The following is a 24,136-nucleotide window of genomic DNA, read 5'->3' on the forward strand; positions in this document are numbered from 1 at the left end:
GAACTTAGGGCAACACAGGCACCCAGTAGCCTATTGACATGAGCGCCAACAGAGAGCCAGCCCCAGTCCAGGAGCACCGTCATGGGTTTTTTCCTAGTATTGCTTTCTCAGCTGTTATCAGTCATAACCAGCTCTAACTATCTAGACTGATAAAAGTTCCTGTTCCTGCCTGGGTTGGCTGGTCAGCCTCATGGCCCTCAACATTTGTAACTGACCTCTGGGCCCCACCTGCTAATAGCAAGTGCATGGCAATTAGTTGCCTGTGTCCTCTGTCCTGTCTTCCAGGAAGGCAAGCCCTGTGGATCTGATCACTCTCAGAGCAACTGCTAAAAAGAAGTTACATGAAAACATGTCAACCCAACCTGGAACTTCTCTTCCAGGGTGACAATGACTAATTTTCTCCCAGACCTCATCTTTGTCCCAAGATGTGCAAACCATTAGCCCATCCCAACCACTACTATAACCTACCCTTGAGATTCTGACTCTTATAGGAAGAAACAGTTTCCAGTAGATTCTGATCAAGGCCCTATCAAAATCTGAAATGTCACTCTCTCTCCACCCTCTACCAGTTCACAACCAGAATTCAAGGACAGCAGAGTTTAAAAGGCAAAGAGTTGCCTATAATTCACCTCACAAAAATACAGACTGAGAGTTGATTAGGAAACTTCAGTCTTCAGCCACAGTGTTTTATGGACATTACCAGAAGGGGAGGGGGAAGGAAGGAAGGGAAAGAACTCCCTTAAAGACCCTCCGCCTCTGCCCTCCTCTACTATAGAGCATGTCAGCTCTGTTCCTGAACCAGGAGGCAAATCAGAAGGGCCACGTAAAATCAGGCCCTTTGGCAAGCCTTCCTTTCTTCTCATCCATAATCATCTTTGTGTCATTTGGGTCCCAGATACCTCAGATTTCCTAGCACAGAGACTCCAGGGGAAATATCAAAGTAGACATGTGGAGAAGGCCAGCAGACCAAGGAGCCACCTGTTATGGACAAAAGGCAATGCCCTGTGAGTGCATACATCTACTCATGTATGGAGAACCATGGAGAACAGTGAAAGGAACATATCAGTCCAGCCCAAGGGGTAGGAGCTCAGGTGCTCCAATCCTCCCGAGAAGCCTCACTGTGTATCCCTGATTTACACCCCGTTTCCTCCACGCTTTGAGTGCAACAAGGAAGATGCCAGAAGAATCCAAAACAGCCTTATTTTTTTCTTTGTTTAATCAGAATAATTTATTAATTTATCAGGCCACTGCATCCTAAAATAGGATTTGACCAGCCTTAAGAGATGTACATAACACCACCAAAAAACAAGAGAAAATAGTAAAAGATAAGGAAGTGAAAACAAAGCCAAATGAAATGAAGTCAGGGATTGATGCACAAATTGCTAACCAAAAGGGCCTGCTCGGTTTTTAGAACTGGATCTTGAACCTCTGAGCCTCCTGGTGGCCAAAATCCATCCCATTTTCATTTCACAGTCACTAAGATCAATCACCAATGTCAGTTTTCCTAAGATATTAGTTGCTCAAGGCGAGTCCCTGGAGAGATCGCCCAGGATGTGCCGGAAGGGCTTAGCATGACCTCCAGCCCAGCTAGCCTCACCGTCTCCATCTGTTTCTGGGAAACTTCAGGAGTGGGGATGGGTCGGGGGCTGCATATAATAGGTCATGAACAAGCCTTTCCTTATTGGCTGTTTTCTGTAGGGGCATTCTCTGGCCCTGCCCACCCCTTCCCGGTGAGGTTGGAGTGAGGGTATCAAAGCAGCTCCTCACCATCACCAGGGCATGCCCTTGACCCTCATGCTCATCTCCATTGCCTCTAAATTTCCAGTAGCTACTCTGGTCTGTGGTTTCCCCAAAGAACTGAGGCCTGGCCACTTTCTACGTGGAAGGAAGAAGGGGAGTCCTTTCCCCTGGGTGTCACATTTGTCACCTAGCACCATAGTGGGGCTCTCTGAACCACACCCGCACCTACTCAGTACTTCAAAGCTTCTGCATCCCCATCCCCAAAGGGGGTTACCCTTCTCCAAAAGTGACTAAACACAAACTCCTTTCTGTAGCCAGGAGGCAGAGAGCTATCCCAGAATAAAGCAGGGAGAACCCAGGGTGCCCCGAGGTCGTGATCGTTGCATTTTTCAGCATGCAAGGCCCCAACTGCTTCATATTCCTTCCCGCAGGATAAAACTGTGCCATGGCTGGGGCGCAGGACAGCATTCAGCGCCCTCTCAGTGGGGGCACACCAACTCCCCCCACCTCCCCCGTGTGGCCGTGGCAGGACCATCAGAAACAAAGCTTCCGCCAACAGGGAAAGGCCTGGGGAGGCAAAACTACAGGCCCAAGTTTCTGTAAGGCTTAACATTCGATTCAGCCAAGGCTACCTTGAGGACTGACTCCCTGAGGAAAGGGAAATTCTCAAACCCCATTTCCTTCCCCGAAGCAGTTATCTCATGGGGAGAAACATCACTGTGGTTACATGTTTTCCCTGGATCACTCCACACCCCCCACCATATCTCTCAGCCATATTGTTGCAAAGATGGAAATCCACAGCAAGTGCTTTAATAATAGCTCAGCCTTGCTCAAAGCATTGCCAGTTCTGACCATCCCAGGCCCTTTGATCTTTAGGGATTCTCGGTTTCCATATTTGCTAAAAGGAGAATTCATAAAGGAATTTTAGTAGGAAATGTGGTCCACAAAGTGCTTTGGGATCCTCACACCTGAGTTATCTGCCCAAATGCAGAAGGGGATTCAGGAGAATGGTTGGGAACACCTCAGGCTCCAGAGACAGATCTGGTGAAAAACTGCCTCTGCCATTTTCAGATGTGCCACCAGACAAGTTGCGTAAGTTTCCCAAGCCTCAGTTTTCTCCTCTGGGATATGGGGAGACTATTAGTACCTATCTCCTGGCACTGCCGTGAGGAGCAGATGAGATGATGTATACAAAGTGCTTAGCATGGAGCCTGCCAGAGTAAATGCTTGATAAATATCAGCTACTTTTGCTATGTTAATAATTATTTAGTAAGGACATCACTAAGGTTACTCCTCTTTGCTGAGGTCATGGCTGTCTGCTTTAGGCCACTGATTCCTAATTATGCCCTCTCTCACCAGTGTCAAAGCTCTCCTGTACAGATACACCCCAACTGAAATCTGCCATGCGTGAGAATTTGCTGATGTGTGCCAATGGACAGGTGCACCTGTGGGCAGTGTAAAGGCACAGCAAGGTTTGGGATCACTGCTCAGGACCACTGATTCACCTCTAATCCCCTCCATCACCAGTTTGGCTCGAACGCTGATCAAGTCCTCAGTGACAGCAAATGTAAGGAAGGCCTGAGAATTGCACAGGGTTTTTTACAGGAGAAAACCAAATTACACTTAAGAAAAGTGCCTTCAAATCCGGATCCTTAGCATCTGTAATTCACTTCCAAATAACCTGGGTTAGACCAAGACAACTTGCCTGGGTATACACCAAGCTTAAAAGTTCAGAAAGCTCCTAGCATACACCTTACGATCTCTGGAGATTTCAAAATGCATTTATCTCTTTTGCGGTGACGGGAGGGTTGAGGGGGGCCTCCTAGGATGCCTTCCCTCCTGCATGGGTTCTCCGGTGGGCGCTGAAGTGGGAGCTATTGTTGAAGTCTTTGCCACACTCTGCGCACTTGTAGGGCTTCTCCCCAGTGTGGATCCTCTGGTGAATAATAAGACTGGAGCTCTGGTTAAAACATTTCCCACACTCTCTGCACTTATAAGGCTTCTCTCCCGTGTGAATCCGCTGGTGAGTAATGAGGTTGGAACGGTCACGGAAGAACTTTCCACACTCCAGGCATTTGTAGGGTTTTTCTCCCGTGTGTACTCTCTGGTGTGTGATGAGCTTGGAGCGCTCACTGAAGCCCTTCCCACAGTCCACACATGTGTACGGCTTTTCCCCCGTGTGGGTTCGCTGGTGGTTAGCCAGCGTGGAGCTCTTACTGAAGCTTTTCCCACATTCGGCACATTCATACGGCTTCTCTCCTGTATGAATTCTTTGGTGACTAATGAGTGCAGAGCTCTTAGAGAAGGTTCTTCCACATTCAGGACATGGATAAAGCTTTTCCCCTGAGTTGGTGCTGTGTGGGCCAGAATTCAAGTTCTTGCTGGCACTTTGAGGTTGTCCAAGAGATGTCTCTTTTGTAGAGTTCCTCCAGGGAGCACTGAAGGGTGGGCTTTGGCCAAAGTTATCCCCAGGCTCCTGACAATGGTCAAGGTTACCCCCCAAGTGGATTCTCTGATGTTTCAGGAGGTTGGAGCTCTGGTTGAAGCTTTTCCAACATTCCCCACATTTATAGGGCTTTTCCCCTGTGTGGATCCTCTGATGGGTGACAAGATTGGAGTGATCGCTAAAGCCTTTCCCACACTCAGGGCACCTGTAGGGCTTCTCTCCTGTGTGGATCCTCTGATGGGTATTGAGGTTGGAGCGATCACTAAAGCCTTTCCCACACTCAGGGCATTGGTAAGGCTTTTCACCTGTGTGGCTCCGCTGGTGGGCGATGAAGTGGGAGCTCCGACTGAAGCTTTTCACACACGCGTCACACTTGTAGGGTTTCTCTTCCAGGTACAGGCCTTGATGGTCGATAAGTTTTTCCAGGTCCTCTTCAGAAGAACATTCTTCCCACTGCTCCTGGGGGGGATTTCCCCACCGCCCTTCACCTTCACCTTCATTTTCACTGTCTTGCCCCCAGTCGTGAGGGTGGCAAACATCCTCTCTAGCACATTTTGATAAGGCTCCAGGCAAATCCTCAAAAATATCTTGCTCTGAAATCTGGTCTTCGTCCTTATGCCTCATCTCAAAACCTGAAATACACAGAAATGCAGTTTTTCCTTCATTCATTAGTTAATATCTACTTATATATGTTATCTTGTGTCTTGTGAATTTAGGTAAAACGGATTTATATCTTATATTTTCTATCTTACATCTTATTATGTGACTAACGTGAAACTGCTCAAGTTCTGGTGCATATATAAATGTCTGACCTGAGAAGCAGAGAATGGAGCCTGGAACATGGTGACCCTGACAAGGGAGCCATGAGGCCCAGGCCACACACACGACCAGCTAGTCAATCTCTCTGGCCAACTTCCCCATCCCTCTACTCAATAAGGAACACCTCCTTCTTCTAGTACATTCCATATAGCCTGTATCATGTAAAACTGAATAAACTCTATAATTTACCAAAAAAAATCCCAGTAAAACCAAGACCTGACTGGGAATTACATTAAGCTAGACACTGAATCATCTGAACAAACCACAAATGCTTTTCCTAACCACTTCCATTCTCTCTTGTAGTTCAGAGGCAAATGATAACGAGCCTCCCCCTTAATCTCTCTGCATGCCTGTGGATTTGGTGGACATGGAATTATTCCAGGCTTACCGGTGTCTGGGGTACCTGGACATGGGGTTGGAGACTGGAGGCCATCTTCATCTGCCATCTCATCCCAGGCCTCCTGGTCGTCAGCCTCAGTACTGCTCTGCCCAGACCTAGACAGACCTGCTGCCTCCCTGAGGGTTCCCATGGCTCGGCCTGCAGTCCGCGCCCTCATCAGTGAGTCCAGCTCCTCATAGAAGAGGCAGGTCCCTGGTGGGTGGCTGCTCTTGGCTTTCCGGTAGCTTCGAAGGAGGTTTTTGAATCTGTAGCGACACTGCTCCAGTGTCCGCAGGAAGCCCTGTGCACACAGCCGCTCTGCGATGGCCCGGTAAACCTGGCGGTTCTGGTGGCAGGTGCGAAGCTTTTCAGAGAACGAGGACTCGCTGAGAATGGTCAGGAAGGCCTTGGTCTCCTCATAGCCCCAGTGCACACCTGCTGTCGGGAGTGAAGAGTTCAGAACTGTGAGGCATAATGAGACTTGCCCAGGTCATCAGGGATCAGGGGGCCCCATTCTGCTAAATGCCTAGAACACTAGCAATGGAGAAATTTCCCAGGCACCTGGGGCACCAGCAAAGAATATTCCCTTGCTTCTTAGGGGTGCGCCAGAGCCTCCCACCCCTACCCAATTCTAAGACTTCATTAACTCTTGAATCTTATCTGGAAAAGACATAGGTGGCCGTATTATACCACGTGACCCCACTTCTTGCTTCAGTTGATTGGTGTGGGGAAAGGCCTGTTATTGGGATCCAAGAGACTTTCTCTATATCCATGCAGTCCACATCCTCTATTTATTTTATGAACTTTCTTCTGAACAAACATGGGAACTGAGAATCCCTAGAGAGAAATGGAACTCAAATAATGTTGCAATAGCGTCCAACTGAGGATGCCCTTTCATCTTTTTGGAGGAATGAAAAGGAAGTGTTCCGTTCTCAGTTCCTCTGCAGGTAAATGATGCAGCCGGGGAGGCAGCATCGTGGAGGGGAAAACCACATAAACATGGAGGCAGGAACTCTGGGCTCTGATTCTGCCTCTGCCCCTACCTCGCTGTGTAACTTTAGATAAGACACTTCATCTCTTGGGCCTCAGTGTTTCCACTTTTATGATGACTGGGTGTTTCCCAAACATCACTTGTTCAATTACTGTTGCACTTTCTATTATAATAAATATTTCACTCAGTGTCTTTCCTTATCTAAATTTACTGTAAAATCACAGGTGGATGTTCTCATGCACATTAAAATTAAAAGTCCACTTGTGTGGGGCACCTGGGTGGCTCCGCTGGTAAGGCGTCCGACTCTTGGTTTTGGCTCAGGTCATAATCTCATGGTTTCATGAGTTCGAGCCCCACATCGGGCTCTGTGCTGATGGTGTGGAGCCTGCTTGGGATTCTCTCCTTCTGCCCCTACCCCACTCACACTATCTCTGTCTCTCTCTCAAAAAAAAAGTAAATAAACATTAAAAATTTTTTTAAAAGAAGGAACACTCGTGTAACACTATGACCATCCATACTCCTAGTGACATACTTCGGCAAATACAGCTGATGGGTTTGAACTACACAGATCCACTTATACAAAGGGTTCTTTTATATATATGACATAGTGGCATAAATGTATTTTCTCTTCCTTATGATTTTAGTTAACACCTTTTCTCTAGCTTACTTTATTGTAAGAATACACATATAATACATGTAACATATAAATACATGTTATTTATATTATAAGTAAGGCTTCTGGTCCACAGTAGGCTATTAGTAGTCAAGTTTGTTGGGAATCAAAAGTTAAATGTGCATTTTGAAATGAGCAGAGGATCAGTACTCTAACTCCTGCACTGTGCAAGGGTCGGCTGACACTGAATTAGCTTGTTAAGGTCCCTTAAGTTTTTGAAAGTTTGCTTCTATAACTAAGAAAACTCATTCTAGGAAACTGATCATAGGAGGAAAGAGGAGAAGTCTGAGGACAATCTAAATAACCTAACGTCAGTGGCTTCAATCTAGACTTGCGATCCAGTCTATGCCCTGAACCCAGGGAGCAGACGTTTGGCTGGCAGGAGAGTTGGAGTCTGGTTCCACTAACCCCCCTGGTTCTTACCAATACGACTCTGGAACAGAGCTGGGCCCCCCAGCACCCTGGGCCCCTGGACGGACTCGTCTGCGGCCAGGCCATCACCATTACACTCTTCCACTGTCTCCTCGGGCTCCCAGACCCCTTCCTCCTGCTCATCCATCTCTGCATCGCTGTCCCCCAGCCTGGGGAGCGCCACGGCTTCTGCCGGGCCATCTGTGGCTCTGATGGCCGTCCGCGCCCTCACCAGGGCCTCCAGCTCCTCGTAGAAGGGGCAGGTCCCTGGAGGGTGGCTGCTCTTGGCCTTCCGGTAGTTACGCAGGAGGTTTTTGACCCTGTAGCGACACTGCTCCAGTGTCCGCAGGAAGCCCCGTGCCCTCAGCCGCTCTGCGATGGCCCGGTAAACCTGGCGGTTCTGGTGACAAGTCCGGAGCTTTTCAGAGAAAGGAGACTCACTCAAAATTGCCAGAAAAGTCTTGGTCTCCTCGTAGCCCCAGTGCACACCTGACACCTTCATGTCCTCCGTGTCCCATTGGTGCTGTTCCTCCCAGGCACCGGAGTCTCTCCAGGTCAATGCCTGGGCTGGTTTCGTTTGCTCATTATCCAAGCTGTAATCTACAGAGTGCCTCTTCCCAGAGTTGATAAAGCTCGGACGCCAAAACGCTGGTCCTTGCTCTGGCTGGCAGTTGATACTTGGTTTTGATACTGGAGCCCCTAATCAAAAGGAGTAAGTGGAGAAACGACACACTGAGCAGAGTGCCCATCCAAAAGGCCCCTGGAATAGAGCACCACCCTGCACACATCTAATGAGACATCCCCGTGCCAATTCCCAACATTAATTGACCTGTTTACTTTCTTTGTTGTTGCTACGAAACATATCACACAAAGAGTGAGTGTTACCGGTCCACAGATGGGCACGTGGCCTAAATGGGCCCAACCGGAATGAATGTAATGGCTGGAGGAAAGGTTTTCCTCTCTCTCACTCATTCACTGTGTGTGCGCGCGCGTGTGCATGTGTATGAGAGAGAGAGAGAGAGAGAGAGAGAGAGAGACTCTCTCTTACTAGGAAACTTGTGAGCCCAAATACCATTGGCATGTATCTTCTGATTATCACACACAATAAGTCTGTGCAGAGCTGACACTGAAGGCAACAGACAGACAGAACGTAGGGTCTGCCGTGACACTGCGAAAGCACTCTGTACTGTGACTGGAGCATGTCCTCCTCTCAATGGCCAAAAATATGAAAATATATTTCCTTATTTTTTAAACTACTTTGCAATGTCTAAAGAAAGTACTGCTGTCCACAGCTCCTAACCCTAACAAAATGAGAAGCCTTTCATTAAAATAAATATTTGAGGTGGGGCGCCTGGGCAGTTCAGTCAAGTAAGAGTCTGACTTCAGCTCAGGTCATGATCTCATGGTTCATGAGTTTGAGCCCCATGTTAGGCTCTGTGCTGACAGCTCAGAGCCTGGAGTCTGCTCCGATTCTGTGTCTCCATCTCTCTCTGCCCTTCCCCCACTCGTGCTCTCTCTGTCTCTCTCTCTCTCTCAAAGATCAACACTAAAAACATTTTAAATAAATAAATAAATATTCGAGGAAAACTAGGTGAGAAAGAGAGCTAAAAGAAACTTAAGGATTACCCGGTTCAACATTTCCCAAAGTTTGTTCCATTGAACATTATCTTCCTCAGATATCATGGTTCATGTAAAAAAGGAGTCATACTGTCAGGCAAGGGGCCCACAAGCTTCCCGTGTCTTCTCTCACCACAGGAGGCGGGCCTATCACTGTCTCTCCAGCTTTATCCCTCCCTCATGTCTACCCCGTCACGCTGGCCCCAGCTCCGCAGGGAAATGGTTCGTGTGGGCCTGGCTCCTGTGCAGCTGCACCTACGAAAGCAGGAGGCTGGCCATGTGGGCTTCAAGTGCCTTGAGCCTGGTGACATTTCCTTCTCACTGTGGCTTAGTACGTCAGTCTCATGGGCTCAGCTCACTGGGGTTGGCCCCTGGGAGACGACCCTGTTTGAGGCTGATGGGGCTGGATTTCCGAGACAGCCCTAGGACCGCGCTGAGTGTACTGAGGAAATGAGGAAACAAGCCCCCAGAGGGCAGGCCTTCGGAAGCCAGTTCCAGCCCCTGTCCAAGCAGACCCCACGCCCCACGCTCCACCCCTGCCACTGGTGCCGGCCACAAAGCACATGCGTTCCTCCTGTGTGAGAAGTCCCAAGTCTCAAGGGAGTGGAGAAAAGGCCTCTGGGAACGGAGCGTACCAGAAACCCGACAATATCTTCTCGAGAGGACACGGTCGCCTTACCCAGGGACGCGCCGTTCCCACCGCTATCTCCTGAGGGGTCCTGGCAGAACTCCTTCTCAGCGTGTTTGCTGGGGCCCAGTGCTTCCTGTGAGATGTTCAAGACAAAGACCTCAGTTGGAAACAGCCTGGGAACGCGACCGGGCCCCGGGAAAGGTAACAGACGCAGGGATACCATGTGTGAGTCCAGCGTCATGAGGAGCAGCGTGACCATGGAGAGGCCAGCAGACTGGGGGCCAAGGGCAGAGGCTAGCACCCCGGGACATACGCCCTTCTGCTGAGGGCAGGCCACAGAGCGAGGAGAGGAGCAAGGCACAAGGGCACAGGAGGAGGAAGGACGGGAAGGGAAGACGAGCGGCAGCTTACCTGGGACTCCGCAGTCACCTCCCAATCTGCAACGCTCCCTGTCTTCGGGAGAGTAGGGACTCGGGGAGTGAGGACAGCTGAGGAGAAGAAGGAGGCTCTGAAACCCAAGCTCTGGTTCCCGAGAAACCACCCCTCCCGGGTCCAGCTCTCCAGGCACCATGCCTGCATCAGGCTGGCACTGTCCTGGTAGCCAGGGCAGATGTGCCCTTTGACTTCCCTTCCAGAGCATCTGGCTCCTAAGCTGCCTCGAGAGATGGGCTGTGTCCAAGATGCCACTTCACACTCCTGCGATCACCACGTGGCCCCGGTCACTGCCTGAACCTGCATGACTCAGTGGAGCTGAGCGCCTCCTCTCCTGGCCCAGTGTTTACCTGCCTTACTTCTCAGCGTGTCTGTCAGACACCAATCCACCCCCTGCCTTGAATTCTGCACACCCCTACTCCCTGTGCACCCTTCCTTGCCCCCTCATCCTCTCACCTCTTCTCCCTGAAATTCCCTGATTCTTGGTACTCACCACTTTCCTTCAAGGGCTGTGACACCATGTTGGTGTCTAGATGCTCGGGAAGGTCAGGGCATGAGTTCTTCACCCACTGCTTCTGGGGCTGTCTCTTGGGCCAGTGATTTGCTTGCTGCAGCAGACAATGCTGAGATTCCTGCATTGCCTTTAAGGACCCAGTCTCTTCTGCACACAAGGCCAACTCCTACACATAGACAGTCAAAATTCCCAATGGTCAGTTCAATAAGACCGATTATGGTAGGGCAGGGAAAGTTCTTTGGAGTACAGCTGTGGTCCAGAGGTTAATAGGCTCTTTAAGATCCAAAGATGACTCAAAGTATGCCAGCAAAGCCATGAGACTAAAGTTAGTCAACAGACCAGCTTATACCACCAAATGACTACTGTTTTGTTCAACACAGGGAACCTATAGAAGCGTCTCAATGAGGCCGCTACTGTTCCAAACATTTCTGAATCATAAAGACATAAATCATGTAAAATTTTCATGACATTATAAACTAATATCTAAACATCAAAAGTTGATTAACTTTTAAGTTATCAAAAGCAGATAAAAAGTCAACCAGGTATGCTTAAAAGACAAAAGGAAACATAAAAACAGATACTGAATAGCTCTAATATTCCTGCTGAAAGGCAAAGAAAATTCAAAAGTAAATATAAGAAAAAGGAGAAACAACTATAGATGGAATTTTAAAATGAAATAAAAGTATGTGCTGCTTTAGAAAGGCACATCTACTCTTCACACGGAAGGAGAAGCAAAGATAAGGTACTGTAACTTGAAAGAAAAACAGAAGTGGCTGCTTCGAATTCAAGGTAGAAGTTCAGGCAAACGAGTACTCAGAGATACAGGGCATATATACAATAAAAGGGAAAGATCATTTAAGAGAGGACAGCACCCACTCAGCATTACAATTATAAAGCTCATTTCTTATCTGTCATTTGGTTCCAAATTGAGAAACGGAGGCTGAGATGTTATTTCCTGGCCCTAAAACCCCAACAATGTTAACAATCTCCTTGCTACAGAAACTTTTAAAAATGTGTTTCAATTTTCTCAAAAGGTATTTTCAATGCTCACATGGTTCGAAAATAGAAACTATCAGGGTATATATAGTGAAAAAAATCCCATCCCCACTGTGTCCCCGTCCCATCTGCCCAGTGTCTTCCTTCTCCCCACTCCTCCCCACAGGTGACTACTGTTCTACATCCTTTTGGTTTCTTTATACACAAGCATCTTCTTCCCTATTTTACAAAAGGTGGCAATTATATACATTCCTCTTTTAACTCAAAATAATAACATCTATCTTCATCAACTTAATGAGTTTGCCAAACTTCCAGAACTCCAAAAAACCTTTGGCTGATGTGAAAACTCCAATCTGCTCTCAAAGAGAGGGATGTTTATCCTTAAGATATATAGGTATGGGCCCAGAGCATAAAAATCCCATCCAAATGAGGTCATCCACCAATGTCCTATGTGGATCGTAGGGAGCAAACACATGCTAATCAACATTCTTCCATGGTTGTTTAAGGAAAGAACAAATAAACCTGTTATAGTTATAATCCTACAATCTACAGAGCAACTGCAGGACTAGCCTCCACAAGATCCTCACTCCCGGCTCTAGCTCCTCCAACTACTGCCACGCCTATGCAAAGATTTTGATCCCATGGATGGCCACTGTAGACACAGAAAGAAGGAGATTCAAGTGACAAGGGGAAGGAAAAAATCGGTAGAATACTGGTTGGAGTAGGGATGAATAAAGAATCCATCAAAAATGCCTGTGCACCACACAAAGCCTGCACATGTATGTTTACAGCAGCTCCACTCATAATTGCCAAAACTTAGAAGCATCCAAGATGTCCTTCAGCAGGTAACCAAAATGCGGTACACCTGGACAATGGAGTGTTACTCAACGCTAAAAAGAAATGAGCTATCCAACCATGGAGACACACAGAGAGACTGTAAATGCACAGTACTAAGTGAAACAGGCCATTCTGAAAAGGCTACATACATACCATATATTTCCAACTAGATGACACTCTGGAAAAGGCAAAACTATGAAGACAGCCCAAAGATCAATGGTTGCCAGGGGTTGGGAGAAGGAAGGATAAATATGCAGAGCACAGAGGATTCTGGGGCAGTGAAACTGTCTTATATGATACTATAATGCTGAATACGTGTTGTCATATATTTGTCAAAATCCACAGCATGTACAACACAAAGAGTGACACCTAATGTAAACGGACTTTGGGTGATAAGGACGTGTCATTATAAGTTCATCAATTATGACAAATGTGCCACTCTGGTGGGAAATGACATGCATGCATGGGGACTGGGGGTATAGGAGAAATCTCTGCACTTTCTCCTCAGTTTTGCTGTTATCCTAAAACTGCTTTGAAAAATAAAGCCTATTTTTCTAAAAAATGCCTTATGCAGGGGCACCTGGTTCGCTCGGCTGGTTAAGCAGCCAGCTGAGGCTCAGGTCATGATCTCACAGTTCACAGGTTAAAGCCCTGCATCAGGCTCTGCACTGACAGTGTGAGCCAGCTTGAGATTATGTCTCTCCCTGTCTCTCTGCCCCTCCCCAACTCATACTTTCTCTCTCTCTTTCAAAATAAATAAACTTAAAAAATATATTTTTAAAAAACAGGCCTATGCACCTAATGGGGAGAGGAGTTCTGCAACAGGGTGATGACAGAGCCAGCAAAGCCAGAAGCCACCCAAGAGCACAGCTGAGAGGTCTCTTTAAGGAAAATATCTTGGAGACCACTTAGCCCAGCAGCGCTGCCTTTTCCAGGCGGTTCTTTCTGAGGAACAAAGTTAGCATACTTCATTCCATTAGTAACCTTGCCATGTAAGATCACAAGCACATATGTGGGGACAGGGGAGCTTCTCTGCTATTTACCCATTTGTTTTGACATCTGTGAGTACTCAGGAGCAGGTAGAAAGTTAAAAAATAAAAAAGTCACAGGAAAATAATGCATAATAGAGCATATCCCATTACCTTATTTTTTTTTTTTTCAATTGTAAAAGCAATTCAACCTCTGCTCAGCTCACAAGAGAATAGTCTGAGAACTTCTGGTCTAATCCAACCTCTCATTTTACAGATAAAGAGTCATAAAGACCTTGATTTAAATCCATTCTCAATCAGGGGCTCCTGGGTGGCTCAGTCGGTTAAGCGTCCAACTTCGGCTCAGGTCATGATCTCACGGCTCGTGGGTTCAAGCCCTGCGTTGGGCTCTGTGTTAACAGTTAGCTCAGAGCCTGGAGCCTGTTTCAGATTCTGTGTCTCCCTCTCTCTCTGGCCCTTCCCTGCTCACACTGTCTCTATCTCTCTCTCAAAAATAAATTAAAAAACATTAAAGAAAATTTAAATCCATTCTCAATTAAATCCGTTCTGGGTCTCAAGGTCTTCATCTTCCAGCTCTAAAGTCCAGAGACTTCATTTGTTTTTTTCACTGCCACTTAAGACAAATAGCTGGTTTCTTTAAAAGAAAGAATACGGGAGGGTGGGGTGGTATATTAGAATAAGGTGCACTCTCTCATACTTCATTCTGTAACTTTAAACCATATGTTTTCTGTGTCTTCTATCAGTTTGTAAAAGAATCCAAAACGCAGGGGCACCTGGGTAGCTCAGCCGGTTAAGCATCAAACTTTAGCTCAGGTCACAATCTCAGTTTCTGAGTTCAAGCCCCACATCAGGCTCTGTGCTGACAGTTCAAGGCCTGGAGCCTGCTTCGGATTCTGTGTCTCCCTTCCTCTCTGCCCTTCCCAATCCATTCTCTCTCTCCCTCCCTCTCTCTCTCAAAAATAAACATTAAAAAAAAATTTTTTTTTTAAAAAGAGAATCCAAAAAGCAGATCATGGACCATAAACCTTTCTTCCCCCAATCTCACATCTGTACAGAGCTTGACTTTTTACAACAGAAAACCCCTGCCATTTGCAAGGGATCTTCTCAATCTATTAATTTCTCCCAACAAAATGTCATTAAATATAACATCACAAAAATTACTGACCGTGTAACAAGGGGAAGGGACTGGGGTGTGTTAAGATGAAGGCTCTGGGTGGCTGCTCAGCCCACAGCCAGCGCAAGGACTTGCTCTACAAATGCCAGCTCCAGAAGTTGGGCCCTAGAAAAACTACAAATGATTATCATGGGCCTCCAGTCGCTCGCAAACTGTTTACACTGAGTGTTAAATCCTCGATGCTTTCACTTCCCTTCTCTTGGCTCTATTACTTAAGTTCTAGAAATCTAAACAAGTCACTCACCTCTTTGAGTCTGTTTACCCATTTGAGAACCAGTGACATAACGGCACCTACCTTATCAGGCTGCAGTGTTGATTAGACGAGCAATATATACAGAAAGGTTAGAATGGTGTCCGACACACAGTGAGAACTCAAGAAATGTCAGTTACTATCTCATTTGAGCCTCATGCCTCAGAAGTATTTTAATTCCCATGGTTTGCGGATGAGGCATCTGTCGTGTACAGAAAGAACAATGAATTTGGAACCTAAGGGTCTGGGTTTAGGCTCTGGTTCAGACTGACTGGGCTTTGTGAGCCACCTGACTTTTGGGCCTTAGCTTAATGTATACAATGAGGAGGATAATGCTACTTCTGCCGACCTGCATTACTGCTTTAAGCATCAAAAGGGATCACGTATGTAAAAAGACTGTCACGTGTGAAACAGTACAAGTCAAGTGCTCCATGAATGTGGTCCTGGGAGGCAGTTTAGGCAGTGGTTCTGAACGCTGGCTTCAGCATCGGCCTGCCTGAATTCACATCTTGGCTCTACTGTGTAATGCCGTGTAACCTTGAGCCAACTATCTATCTTTTCTCTGCCTCAGTTTCCTCACTGGTAAAATCAGGATAATGGCATCTATCTCATTAAACAGGATTAGATGGAAAGCACAGAGAACAGTCTATTACACAGCAGTGCTCAATAAATGTCTGCAGGTCGATAATAATAACAATTATTATCATCACTATGGTTTGGGCAATGATTAATATAGTCCCAGCCCCGCCACCTCACCCTCTGTCCCGCAGCCCGGGCCTCTCGGTGCCAGTCCTCCACCAGGGCCACCGCCTCCTCGCCACTCTCAGGGTGGCGCGCCTGCACCCAGGCCTGGACCTCCCTGGGTAGGATAGTCAGGAACTGCTCCAACACCAGCAGCTCCAGGATCTGCTCTTTGAGGCGGATCTCGGGCCGCAGCCAGTGACAGCAGAGTGCCCAGAGCTGGCTGAAGGCCTCGTGGGGTCCGGCTGCATCCCTGTACCGGAACTGCCTGAAGCGCCGGCGGGAAGCCTCAGGGCCAGGGTCATGGCCCTCCTCCCCAGGTTTGCTCTCTGGTCTCCATGAGTCCCCTTCCAGCTTCACAATCAGGAGTTCTTCAGGCTCTGATCGGGGAGAGGCCTGGTCCCGGGGTTCCAGGGCCATGGCCATGGCCTGTTCCTGACACCTTGCTTCAGCTGGGCCGTCCTCGTTCAACGTCTTCCTGCATCTAAAATGTGTACTTCCAGGGGCTCCTAGGAGAGGTGATGCTCCCCAAGGCTCTGAAGGCAGAAAGACAAGGGACAATGTAAGAGGACCCCCGGGACCTTCCACTGCCTTTGCACAGGGCGGGGCTGCTCAGACATGAATAGGTACAAGCAGGAAGACAGACCACGACCTCGCACCCAAGCTGGCAGCCTGACGTTTCCTCAAATGTCACCCCCTCCACAGGGCCTTTCTCCCTAGACTTTCAGCTTTCCTCTAAGCGTGCTCCCCTTGCAAAGCCCCTCTCACTCTACACTCCCTCTTGGCCAACCCATCCATTTGGCATTTTTCACCTACTTGAAACTGATGACTCCAAAAGCTCCAGCCGGAGCCTGCCTCCAGACCTCGAGAACCCAAATCCAACCATCTATGGGACATTCCTGCTTGACTGTCTATTAGGCACCTCAAACTCAGTGGGCCCCAAATTGAATTCATCATTTTCTCCTGCAGACCCGTCCCTCTTCTAGAGCTCTCCATCCAGCCAACGCACCACCTTCTATCAAGTTACCCATGCCAGAAACCTGGGGATCACCTTCCTCCAACATCCCCCACATCCAATTCATCACCAAGCTGTGCCCTCCTGGTCTTCTAAGCATCTGCACCCCAAAGCTACCACCTCAGGCCAGAGAGTCACCATGCTTTTCACTGGATCAGCCTCCTAACTCACGTCCCTGCCTTCTCTCCCCTCACCCCAACCCCGAGTTCTTCACACAATGACCAGACTAGCTCAATGCCTGACCAGGTCACTTCCGGCTAAACACCTTTGGGTAACCTCCCACATCCCTCATGATCAAGTGTGAACCTGGCCCAGGTCTACACCTCATCTCCTTCCCATGTTCCGTTGGTCAGGGCATTCCAGCCCCACAGCGTGCTGCCCTGGAAGCTCTCCCACATGATGTGGACCGTCTCCTTTAGGAAGTGTCCTCCCTTTCTTCAGCTAGCTAGGTCTCAACTTCAACTGTACTCTGGAAAGAGGCCCTCCCTGTGCCCTGAAACAAGATTTATTCCTTCCTATGCCACAAGCTTCCATGCCACTTATATTTCTCTACCACAACCCTGATCACACTCAATTATAATCATCTTACCCACTAGACCATAAGTTTTCTAGCACAGTGCTCAGGACATACAGGCAGTGCTCAGTAAACAATGAGACAACAGTCAGCTCATGATGGTGATGAGTTGTGAAGCAAGGGTTATAATTAATCCCCTTCTACACACACTAGATTTTTAAATGACCTTCTAGCTCATGTCAGAAGGAATTCTTTTTTCCTTCTATTTCCATCTCTGTCACATTTGCCACTTTCTATGCTGTATTAGAGAAGGGTGTGTATGTGTGGCCCCAAAGAGATTACAGCATCACTAAGGACGAGGAACACAGTTTACCCCTTCTGTCCTCCACCCCCACAATAAGTATGATGCTACACACAGAAGGCTCTCCAAAAACGCTTGTTGAGTGAACAACTGGGGCTGCCTCTTTTACACAAGGAAGACTCTGACAACACTTGTGCTGGGTGATCTGGAAAAATGAGCTCTTTGTGTCATTCCCAGCAAATCTAGATGACAAAAACACCCACTCAAAGGAGGCTATCAGCTCCTTCCAAGTGGGAATGACACAGCCAAATTGAGAATGGAGAGGGGCTGGTGTTTAGATTTTAGACCATCTGACTGGACTGTCCAGAAACAAGGCAAGGGTGATGAAAAATAAAGGCTTGTCCTAAAGACCTCTACATACTCAGGGGGAAACGAGGAACACAACTCATGACCATGTGACAACTTCCTGGTTGTCCTTCAGCTACCAGGTCAATGTCAACTCATCTGTTAAAGAGTTCCTTAACATGCCCTTATCATGCCCTGCCCCATCCCTGCTCCCCCAGAACCGCCTCCCCAGTCCTGTGTTCCCAAAGCAGCTGGCACATGCCTCTATTACAGGTGGCATCCTACACCGTTATAGTTACCTGTTATATAATAATAATGCCTACCTAATAATACAATCTGACTATTAGATTGTATTATTAGGGCCAGGCCTCTATCTTACTCATTTCTGTATCCACAATGCCTGATAAATAGTAGGGCCATTGGAAATGTTGTTGCCTTTTATTAAACTGGCAAATCCAGTATATCAAAAGCCTAATGGGCTAGGGAAAGTCCATCATTTATATTAAGCTAAAGAATTAACTTTTCATGAAATTTCTTTTTTAGTCACAGTCTTATGCACTAGTCCAAAAACATTTATATCACTTTCTCATACAAGGACTAATTCACCAGTCATTTACAGAGTCCAACTATGTACCTGCACTGTACTGGTATCTACAGAGCCAACAGTAACTGTGACAAACAGTCTCTATCTTCATGACAGTTACTTTCTAATGAGAGAGACAGTCAATAACCAAGCAAAGAAGTTTGTGCTCCTACACAGAGAGAATAACATTACAACAAAATAGGCAATTAGTCCCATCAGGCCCAAAGCCCAGAGCCACAGATAGTAAGTATTTTCTTCTAGGAAGACTTGAAAATCCCAAATGTTTGTTTCAAATACAAATCTGATATTTGCAAATGACATATCAGATAAAGGGTTAGTATCCAAAATCTAAAAAGAACTTATCAAATTCAACACCCAAAAACCATATATTCCAGTGAAGAAATGGGCAAAAGACATGAACAGACACTTTTCTAAAGACATCCAGATGGCTAACAGACACATGAAAAAAATGCTCAACATCACTCATCATCAGGGAAATACAAATCAAAACCACAATGAGACACCACCTCATACCTGTCAGAATGGCTAACATTAACAACTCAGGCAACAACAAATGTTGGCAAGGATGCAGAGAAAGGGGAACCCTTTTGCACGCCAGTGAGAATGCAAACTGGTGCAGCCACTCTGGAAAACAGTGTGGAGGTTCCTCAAAAAATTAAAAGCAGAACTACCCTACGATCCAGCAATTGCACTACTAGGTATTTATAAAAGATACAAAAATACTGATTCAAAGGGGCACGTGCACCCCTATGTTTAGAGCACCACTATCAACAATAGCCAAAGTATGAAAAAGCCCAAATGTCCATCGACTGATGAATGGATAAAGAAAATGTATGTGTGTGTGTGTGTGTATTTATATATATATATAATGGAATATTACTCCACAATCAAAAAGAATGAAATCTTACCACATGCAACAATGTGGATGCAACCAGAGTGTATTATGCTAAGCGAAATAAGTCAGTCATAGAAAGACAAATATCAGATGATTTCACTCATATGTGGAATTAAGAAACGAAACAGATGAACAAGGGGAAGGGAAGCAAAAATAAGATAAAAACAGAGAGGGAGACAAACCATAAGAGACTCTTAAATACAGAGAACAAACTGAGGGTGGCTGGTGGGGTGTTGGGTAGGGAGTATGGGCTATACAGGTGATGGGCCTTAAAGAGGGCACTTATTGGGATGAGCACTGGGTGCTATATGTAAGTAATAAATCACTGAATTGTATGCCTGAAATCATTATTACACTATATGTTAACTAACTTGGGCTTAAATAAATAATAAATAAATAAATAAATAAAATACAAATCTGAAAGCTTTTCCTGCTACTCTCTTAGATATGAATTACAGCCTATCCAGAGGGAGGTCAATACACTCAGCAAATGGCAAGGTGACTTAACACAGAGCTGACAAAAAGAAAGGACAAGGGCATCCCTCAGTCCTAAGATGACCAAGAATATCAGGGCCACACCAGGATCGGCAGTCTCAACGAGTACCCATCTATTGAGTGCCCATGAGGTGCCAGGCCTGGTGCTAAGTGCTCTATACTCATAATCTCACTGAATCCTCCTGGCAAGCAAGTCAAGTGTCATTGATGTGGAGATGCACTGCACTGATCTGTAACTTACGTATATTAAACTGCATGCAAATACCAGAAGGGGGGGGGAGCCCATAATTTAAATGGTGCAGCCAGTTCTGTTCACTATGTGTCTACTCCAGAATGAGCATGACTTTCCTGGTCCTCAGTTTGGTCTGAGTTCCCTCAAGCCTCTCTCTGCAGAGTATCAGCAGAGTGTGCCCCATACACCAGGGTCCCTAAACACAAGCCAACTCTTTCAACTGATGTTCAGACAAAAAAACCCAGCTGCACTGGTTAGCTTATCGAAAGACAGCATGTTGGTTTCTGAATGGCTCCTTGCCAAAGGATTTTCAAGCTGACTGTGATTTGGGGCTAAATGAGATTTCCCAAAGTCAGAATGCTGACTTTAGAATAGAATTATCCTATAAAGTATGAGTCCACTATATCCTCAACTTACATATAAGGAATTGAGCTCTGTGAAGGAACTCATTTAAGGTCACACAACTAGGGAGCAGCAGAGCTGGGACTAAGCCAAGACACATTCTTTCCAGTCATTTTTCTTAACTGCACCACATAGATTCCTCTAGGTCTGCCAATCACCTCAACCCCTGTGAAGATGGTAGGAGAATGGAAAGAACATTAAGGCAGGAGGGAGCAAATCAGAGTTCCAGTTCCACTCCTGCCATTATCAGCTGTGACCTTGGACAGGTCATGTGGCCTCTGCAGCTGCCAATCAAGGCTGAAGCTTACAGGGGCCCCTGGGTGACTCAGTCGGTTAAGCGTCCGACTTCGGCTCAGGTCATGATATCATAGTTTGTGGGTTCTGACCCTGTGTCAGGATCTGTGCTGGTAAGCTCAGAGCCTGGAGCCTGCTTTAGATTCTGTATCTCCTTCTCTCTGGCCCTTGCCCACTCACGCTAGGTCTCTCTCTCTCTCTCTCAAAAATAAATAAATGTTGAAAAAAATTTTAATTAAATAAATAAAAGATTGAAGCTTACAGCTTGGCCCTACTCAGCACTTGCCCCAGATTCCCCAATTAGTATGATGAGAAGAGCAAAGGGGCAGGAAGACTTGAGGCTACAAATTTAAATGGCTACAGGGGCTAGGCAATGTAAATTGGTAAATGAGTGGAGCAGAGGCTGTGACAAACTACAGAGCACCAGAGAGAAAACTGGCCGAGTTCCCAGGCTGCCTTTTTCCAAGAGAAGCTAGAACTCTGGCTTTTTAAGTATCAGCAACCAACTCAAAAATTGTTTCAAATACCAGGACTAAACAGAGAATGATGACAGGCTTCTTTCAGCATGGGCTGTCATCACTTTACCATCTTTCAAGCTAAATACTCTCAAAGAGCTCTTCCACTATCTAGGAAGTGGTACCTAGAAAGGATGCTGATTCCCTTAAGCAATGAGGGATAGGTACTGACTGGGTCAGGATCCCTTTACAAAGACAGGTAAGAAGCTAAGGGACCTCCTGGCTCCTGAGGTATTGAGTATGGATGTGGACATAAAAGCCCATCCACTGAACGGTGGGATGTTAAGAGAGCTACCCCAGTCCCATGGGAAAGGCCAAGACTGGTCTGTGACCTCCAAAGAAGAAAAAACTAGGAGCCCCCAAAGGCTATCAAGTGTATTTGGCTGACGGTCCAGGCTACTGCTTAAAGCAGCTTGACCTCACATTTAAGGGTTTAAACCAGGAAGAGCAAACAGGCTTCATGTAAAGCACCAACTTCAGTCAACTGTGCTAAGGACAGAGTCCTTAGCATCGTTCATGTAAATATCTGACTCCCATGTCAATATGTGTTGTCACCAATTAGCTATGACCACCAGACACAGGAAGAAACTGTGGCAGCACACATTCTATGTATTTGCCACCCCTGGCTTAAATTCCCATTGGTATTGGAAGAGCATCAAGCAAAGACAGCCCTGAAAGACAGGAAAGACTAAAAGTTCATGCCCTTAGAAATCTACTAGAAGAAGCAGTCTTTAAGACTGGCATAAAAGGGGCGCCTGGGTGGCTCAGTTGACTGAGCGTCCAACTTTGGCTCAGGTCATGATCTCACAGCTCATCAGTCTGAGCCCCGCATCGGGCTCTGTGCCAACAGCTCAGAGCCTGGAGCCTGCTTCAGATTCTGTGTCTCCCTCTCTCTCTTCCCCTCACCTGCTCAAGCTCTGGCTATCAAAATAGCCAAACAAACAAATAAACATTTCTAAAAATAAATAAACATTTAAAAATATATATATAAAAAAAAAAGAGAACTGGTATAGCAAAGCTCACCCTGGATGGTCATTTTTCACACATTAAGTATTTACTGATTTACATGATTTACATCAAGTATTTACTATCCTGGGCTGGGCAATAAGGAAATGAAGGTGACTCAGAAACTATTCCTGTCCTGGATATGCTTATGGTCTAGTGGAAGAGACGAAAGAGAGAAAGAGAGAAATAAAGAAAAGGAAGGAAGAGGAAGAAAAAGAAAGTCAAAAGATAATTATGATCAAATGTGGTAAATGCAGTAAAAGAGGTCTGTGGGAACTGGGGTTGGGGGGGTGACTCAATCAGCTTAAGGGAAACCGAACAAAGTAACACTCAAGTTGGTTAGCTGGTACTTGGAAGAATGGTTCTCTTGACAGAGAACGGTACGGAAAAGTGTACTCTAAGCAGACAAAACAGCATACATAACGGTGGGAAAACAAACAGCCTCACCAAGAAACAGAAAAAAAAAAGAAAAAGAAAAAGAAAAACAAGATTCGGCTGTCATTCACTTCCATGTGGCAGAAGGGAAGGGGGTGCTGATTCGGGACGGTACACAATAGTCGGTCCCACCTACTGGGTTCCAGAGATCACAACCATTAGAGGAAGTGTACGGGGATATCAGATTTGCTACGTCTGTCGAGGCGGGCGGGTAGAGGCTGGAACACTATTTTTAAGGTCGGGCTTCAAGCTCAGGCCTTTTTCTTCTCACTTCTTGCCAGGGCCCAAGAACCCTCTATCCTTCCTTCTGTGGTCTCCAGACCCTTCTAGGACTTTACCACCTCCAGAACCTCTCTCGGTGTCTTCACCTACGTACCTTTCTAGAACCCTCTTCGCTCCCAGCACCTTCCATCTCCCTCCTCATCCCCGACCCCTCTATGACCCTTCCCATCTCCGGACGCTTCATCCTCTGGCCGCCCCTCCCCCCCACCCCTTCACCCCTCCACCCCCAAGAAAAGCTGCTTTCTCCCCTCTCACCTTCCCTGGCCCTCTAGGACAACACCACCTCCTAAGCTTCCAGCCCAGAGCCTGAGTCTCAGCTGCCCGCGCCCCGCCACCCGGACTCACCCACCGAGACACCCACTTCACAACAGGGCGGAAGTGCTCCGGGGCTCGCGCAGGGAATGCTGGGACGCGGAGTCCGACCGGTGCCACCCGGGAAGGGAGCTTCTAAGACTGCAACTCCCAGAAGGCACCGCGCGGGCGCGCGCGGCCTCCTCTGTTTGCTGACTTCCAGATGTTCTCAGCCAATAGATGTGTCGTCTTCTCCCGGTCCCGGACACCGGGACAAATCGGAACAGGGTCTCTTCGTGGGGGCGGAGCCTGTCGCAACCCTGGTCTTTTCCACAGGCTCCGAGATCGTGGCACCGCCCAGGAGGCGGGCACTCAAGCCGAAGGTGAGGGGTGTGCTGCCGGAGAGGCCAGAGCCTGTGTGCACCGGAGAGGTGACGGCAGAAACAGTAACGAATAAGGAGAGAGGGTGAATAGAGGTGACCAGACTGGTAGACGAGAGAGTTGGACAATTGTAGGTTCCACCTCCAGCTCACAGCAGAGCTTACATGACTTGCGGGGCGCCTGGGTGGCTCAGTCGGTTCATCCACCCACTTTTGATTTTGGCTTAGGCCATGATCTCCCGGGGTGTTGAGTTCTAGCCGGCCTCTGGGCTCTGCGCTGACAGTGCGGAGCCTGCTTGGTATCTTCTCTCCCCCGCCCCCTGCCCTTACCCTGCTTGTGCTTTCTCTCTCTGAAAATAAATTTTTTTAAAAAAAATTTAAAAAGCTACATAACCTGGGATGGATAACCTCTGGTTCTTCTCCTGTAAAGTGAGGATAATAATAGCACTCTGCTGGGTTTTTGGGAGTCTTCAATGAGATAATACACCTAA

The 24,136-nt window shown here is 47.1% G+C and overlaps 1 protein-coding gene across 4 annotated transcripts; it reads right to left on the minus strand.

Annotated features, from left to right (window-relative positions):
* Positions 1-1,214: 1,214 nt before the first annotated feature.
* ZSCAN20 (zinc finger and SCAN domain containing 20) lies at positions 1,215-23,417 on the minus strand. 4 transcript variants are annotated; one of them, XM_039232662.1, is made up of 8 exons: positions 23,324-23,417; positions 15,656-16,176; positions 10,633-10,819; positions 10,119-10,195; positions 9,756-9,840; positions 7,472-8,158; positions 5,394-5,822; positions 1,215-4,818 (listed from the first exon to the last, which is right to left on the minus strand). In XM_039232662.1, the coding sequence occupies exons 2-8, from the start codon at positions 16,064-16,066 to the stop codon at positions 3,563-3,565; spliced, it is 3,132 nt and encodes a 1,043-aa protein (XP_039088593.1). In that variant the 5' UTR covers positions 16,067-16,176; positions 23,324-23,417; the 3' UTR covers positions 1,215-3,562. The 4 variants fall into 4 exon arrangements, with proteins under 4 accessions (XP_039088593.1, XP_039088620.1, XP_039088610.1 ...); XM_039232689.1 differs by having other exon boundaries at positions 23,320-23,417; XM_039232679.1 differs by having other exon boundaries at positions 7,472-8,149; positions 23,320-23,334.
* Positions 23,418-24,136: the final 719 nt, after the last annotated feature.

This window comes from Hyaena hyaena, unplaced genomic scaffold (genome assembly GCF_003009895.1).
Source record: "Hyaena hyaena isolate Hyena2069 unplaced genomic scaffold, ASM300989v1 scaffold_3, whole genome shotgun sequence".
NCBI lineage: Eukaryota > Metazoa > Chordata > Mammalia > Carnivora > Hyaenidae > Hyaena > Hyaena hyaena.

Excerpts from the sequence above, each read along its gene's own strand:
- ZSCAN20 (XM_039232662.1), bottom strand. The coding sequence starts at position 16,066 with ATGGCCATGGCCCTGGAACCCCGGGACCAGGCCTCTCCCCGATCAGAG. Across the intron at positions 10,820-15,655 it reads CCCGGGCTGCGGGACAGAGG|GAGTTGGCCTTGTGTGCAGA; the intron begins GTGAGGTGGCGG and ends GTCTATGTGTAG. Across the intron at positions 4,819-5,393 it reads TCCAGGTACCCCAGACACCG|GTTTTGAGATGAGGCATAAG; the intron begins GTAAGCCTGGAA and ends TGTGTATTTCAG.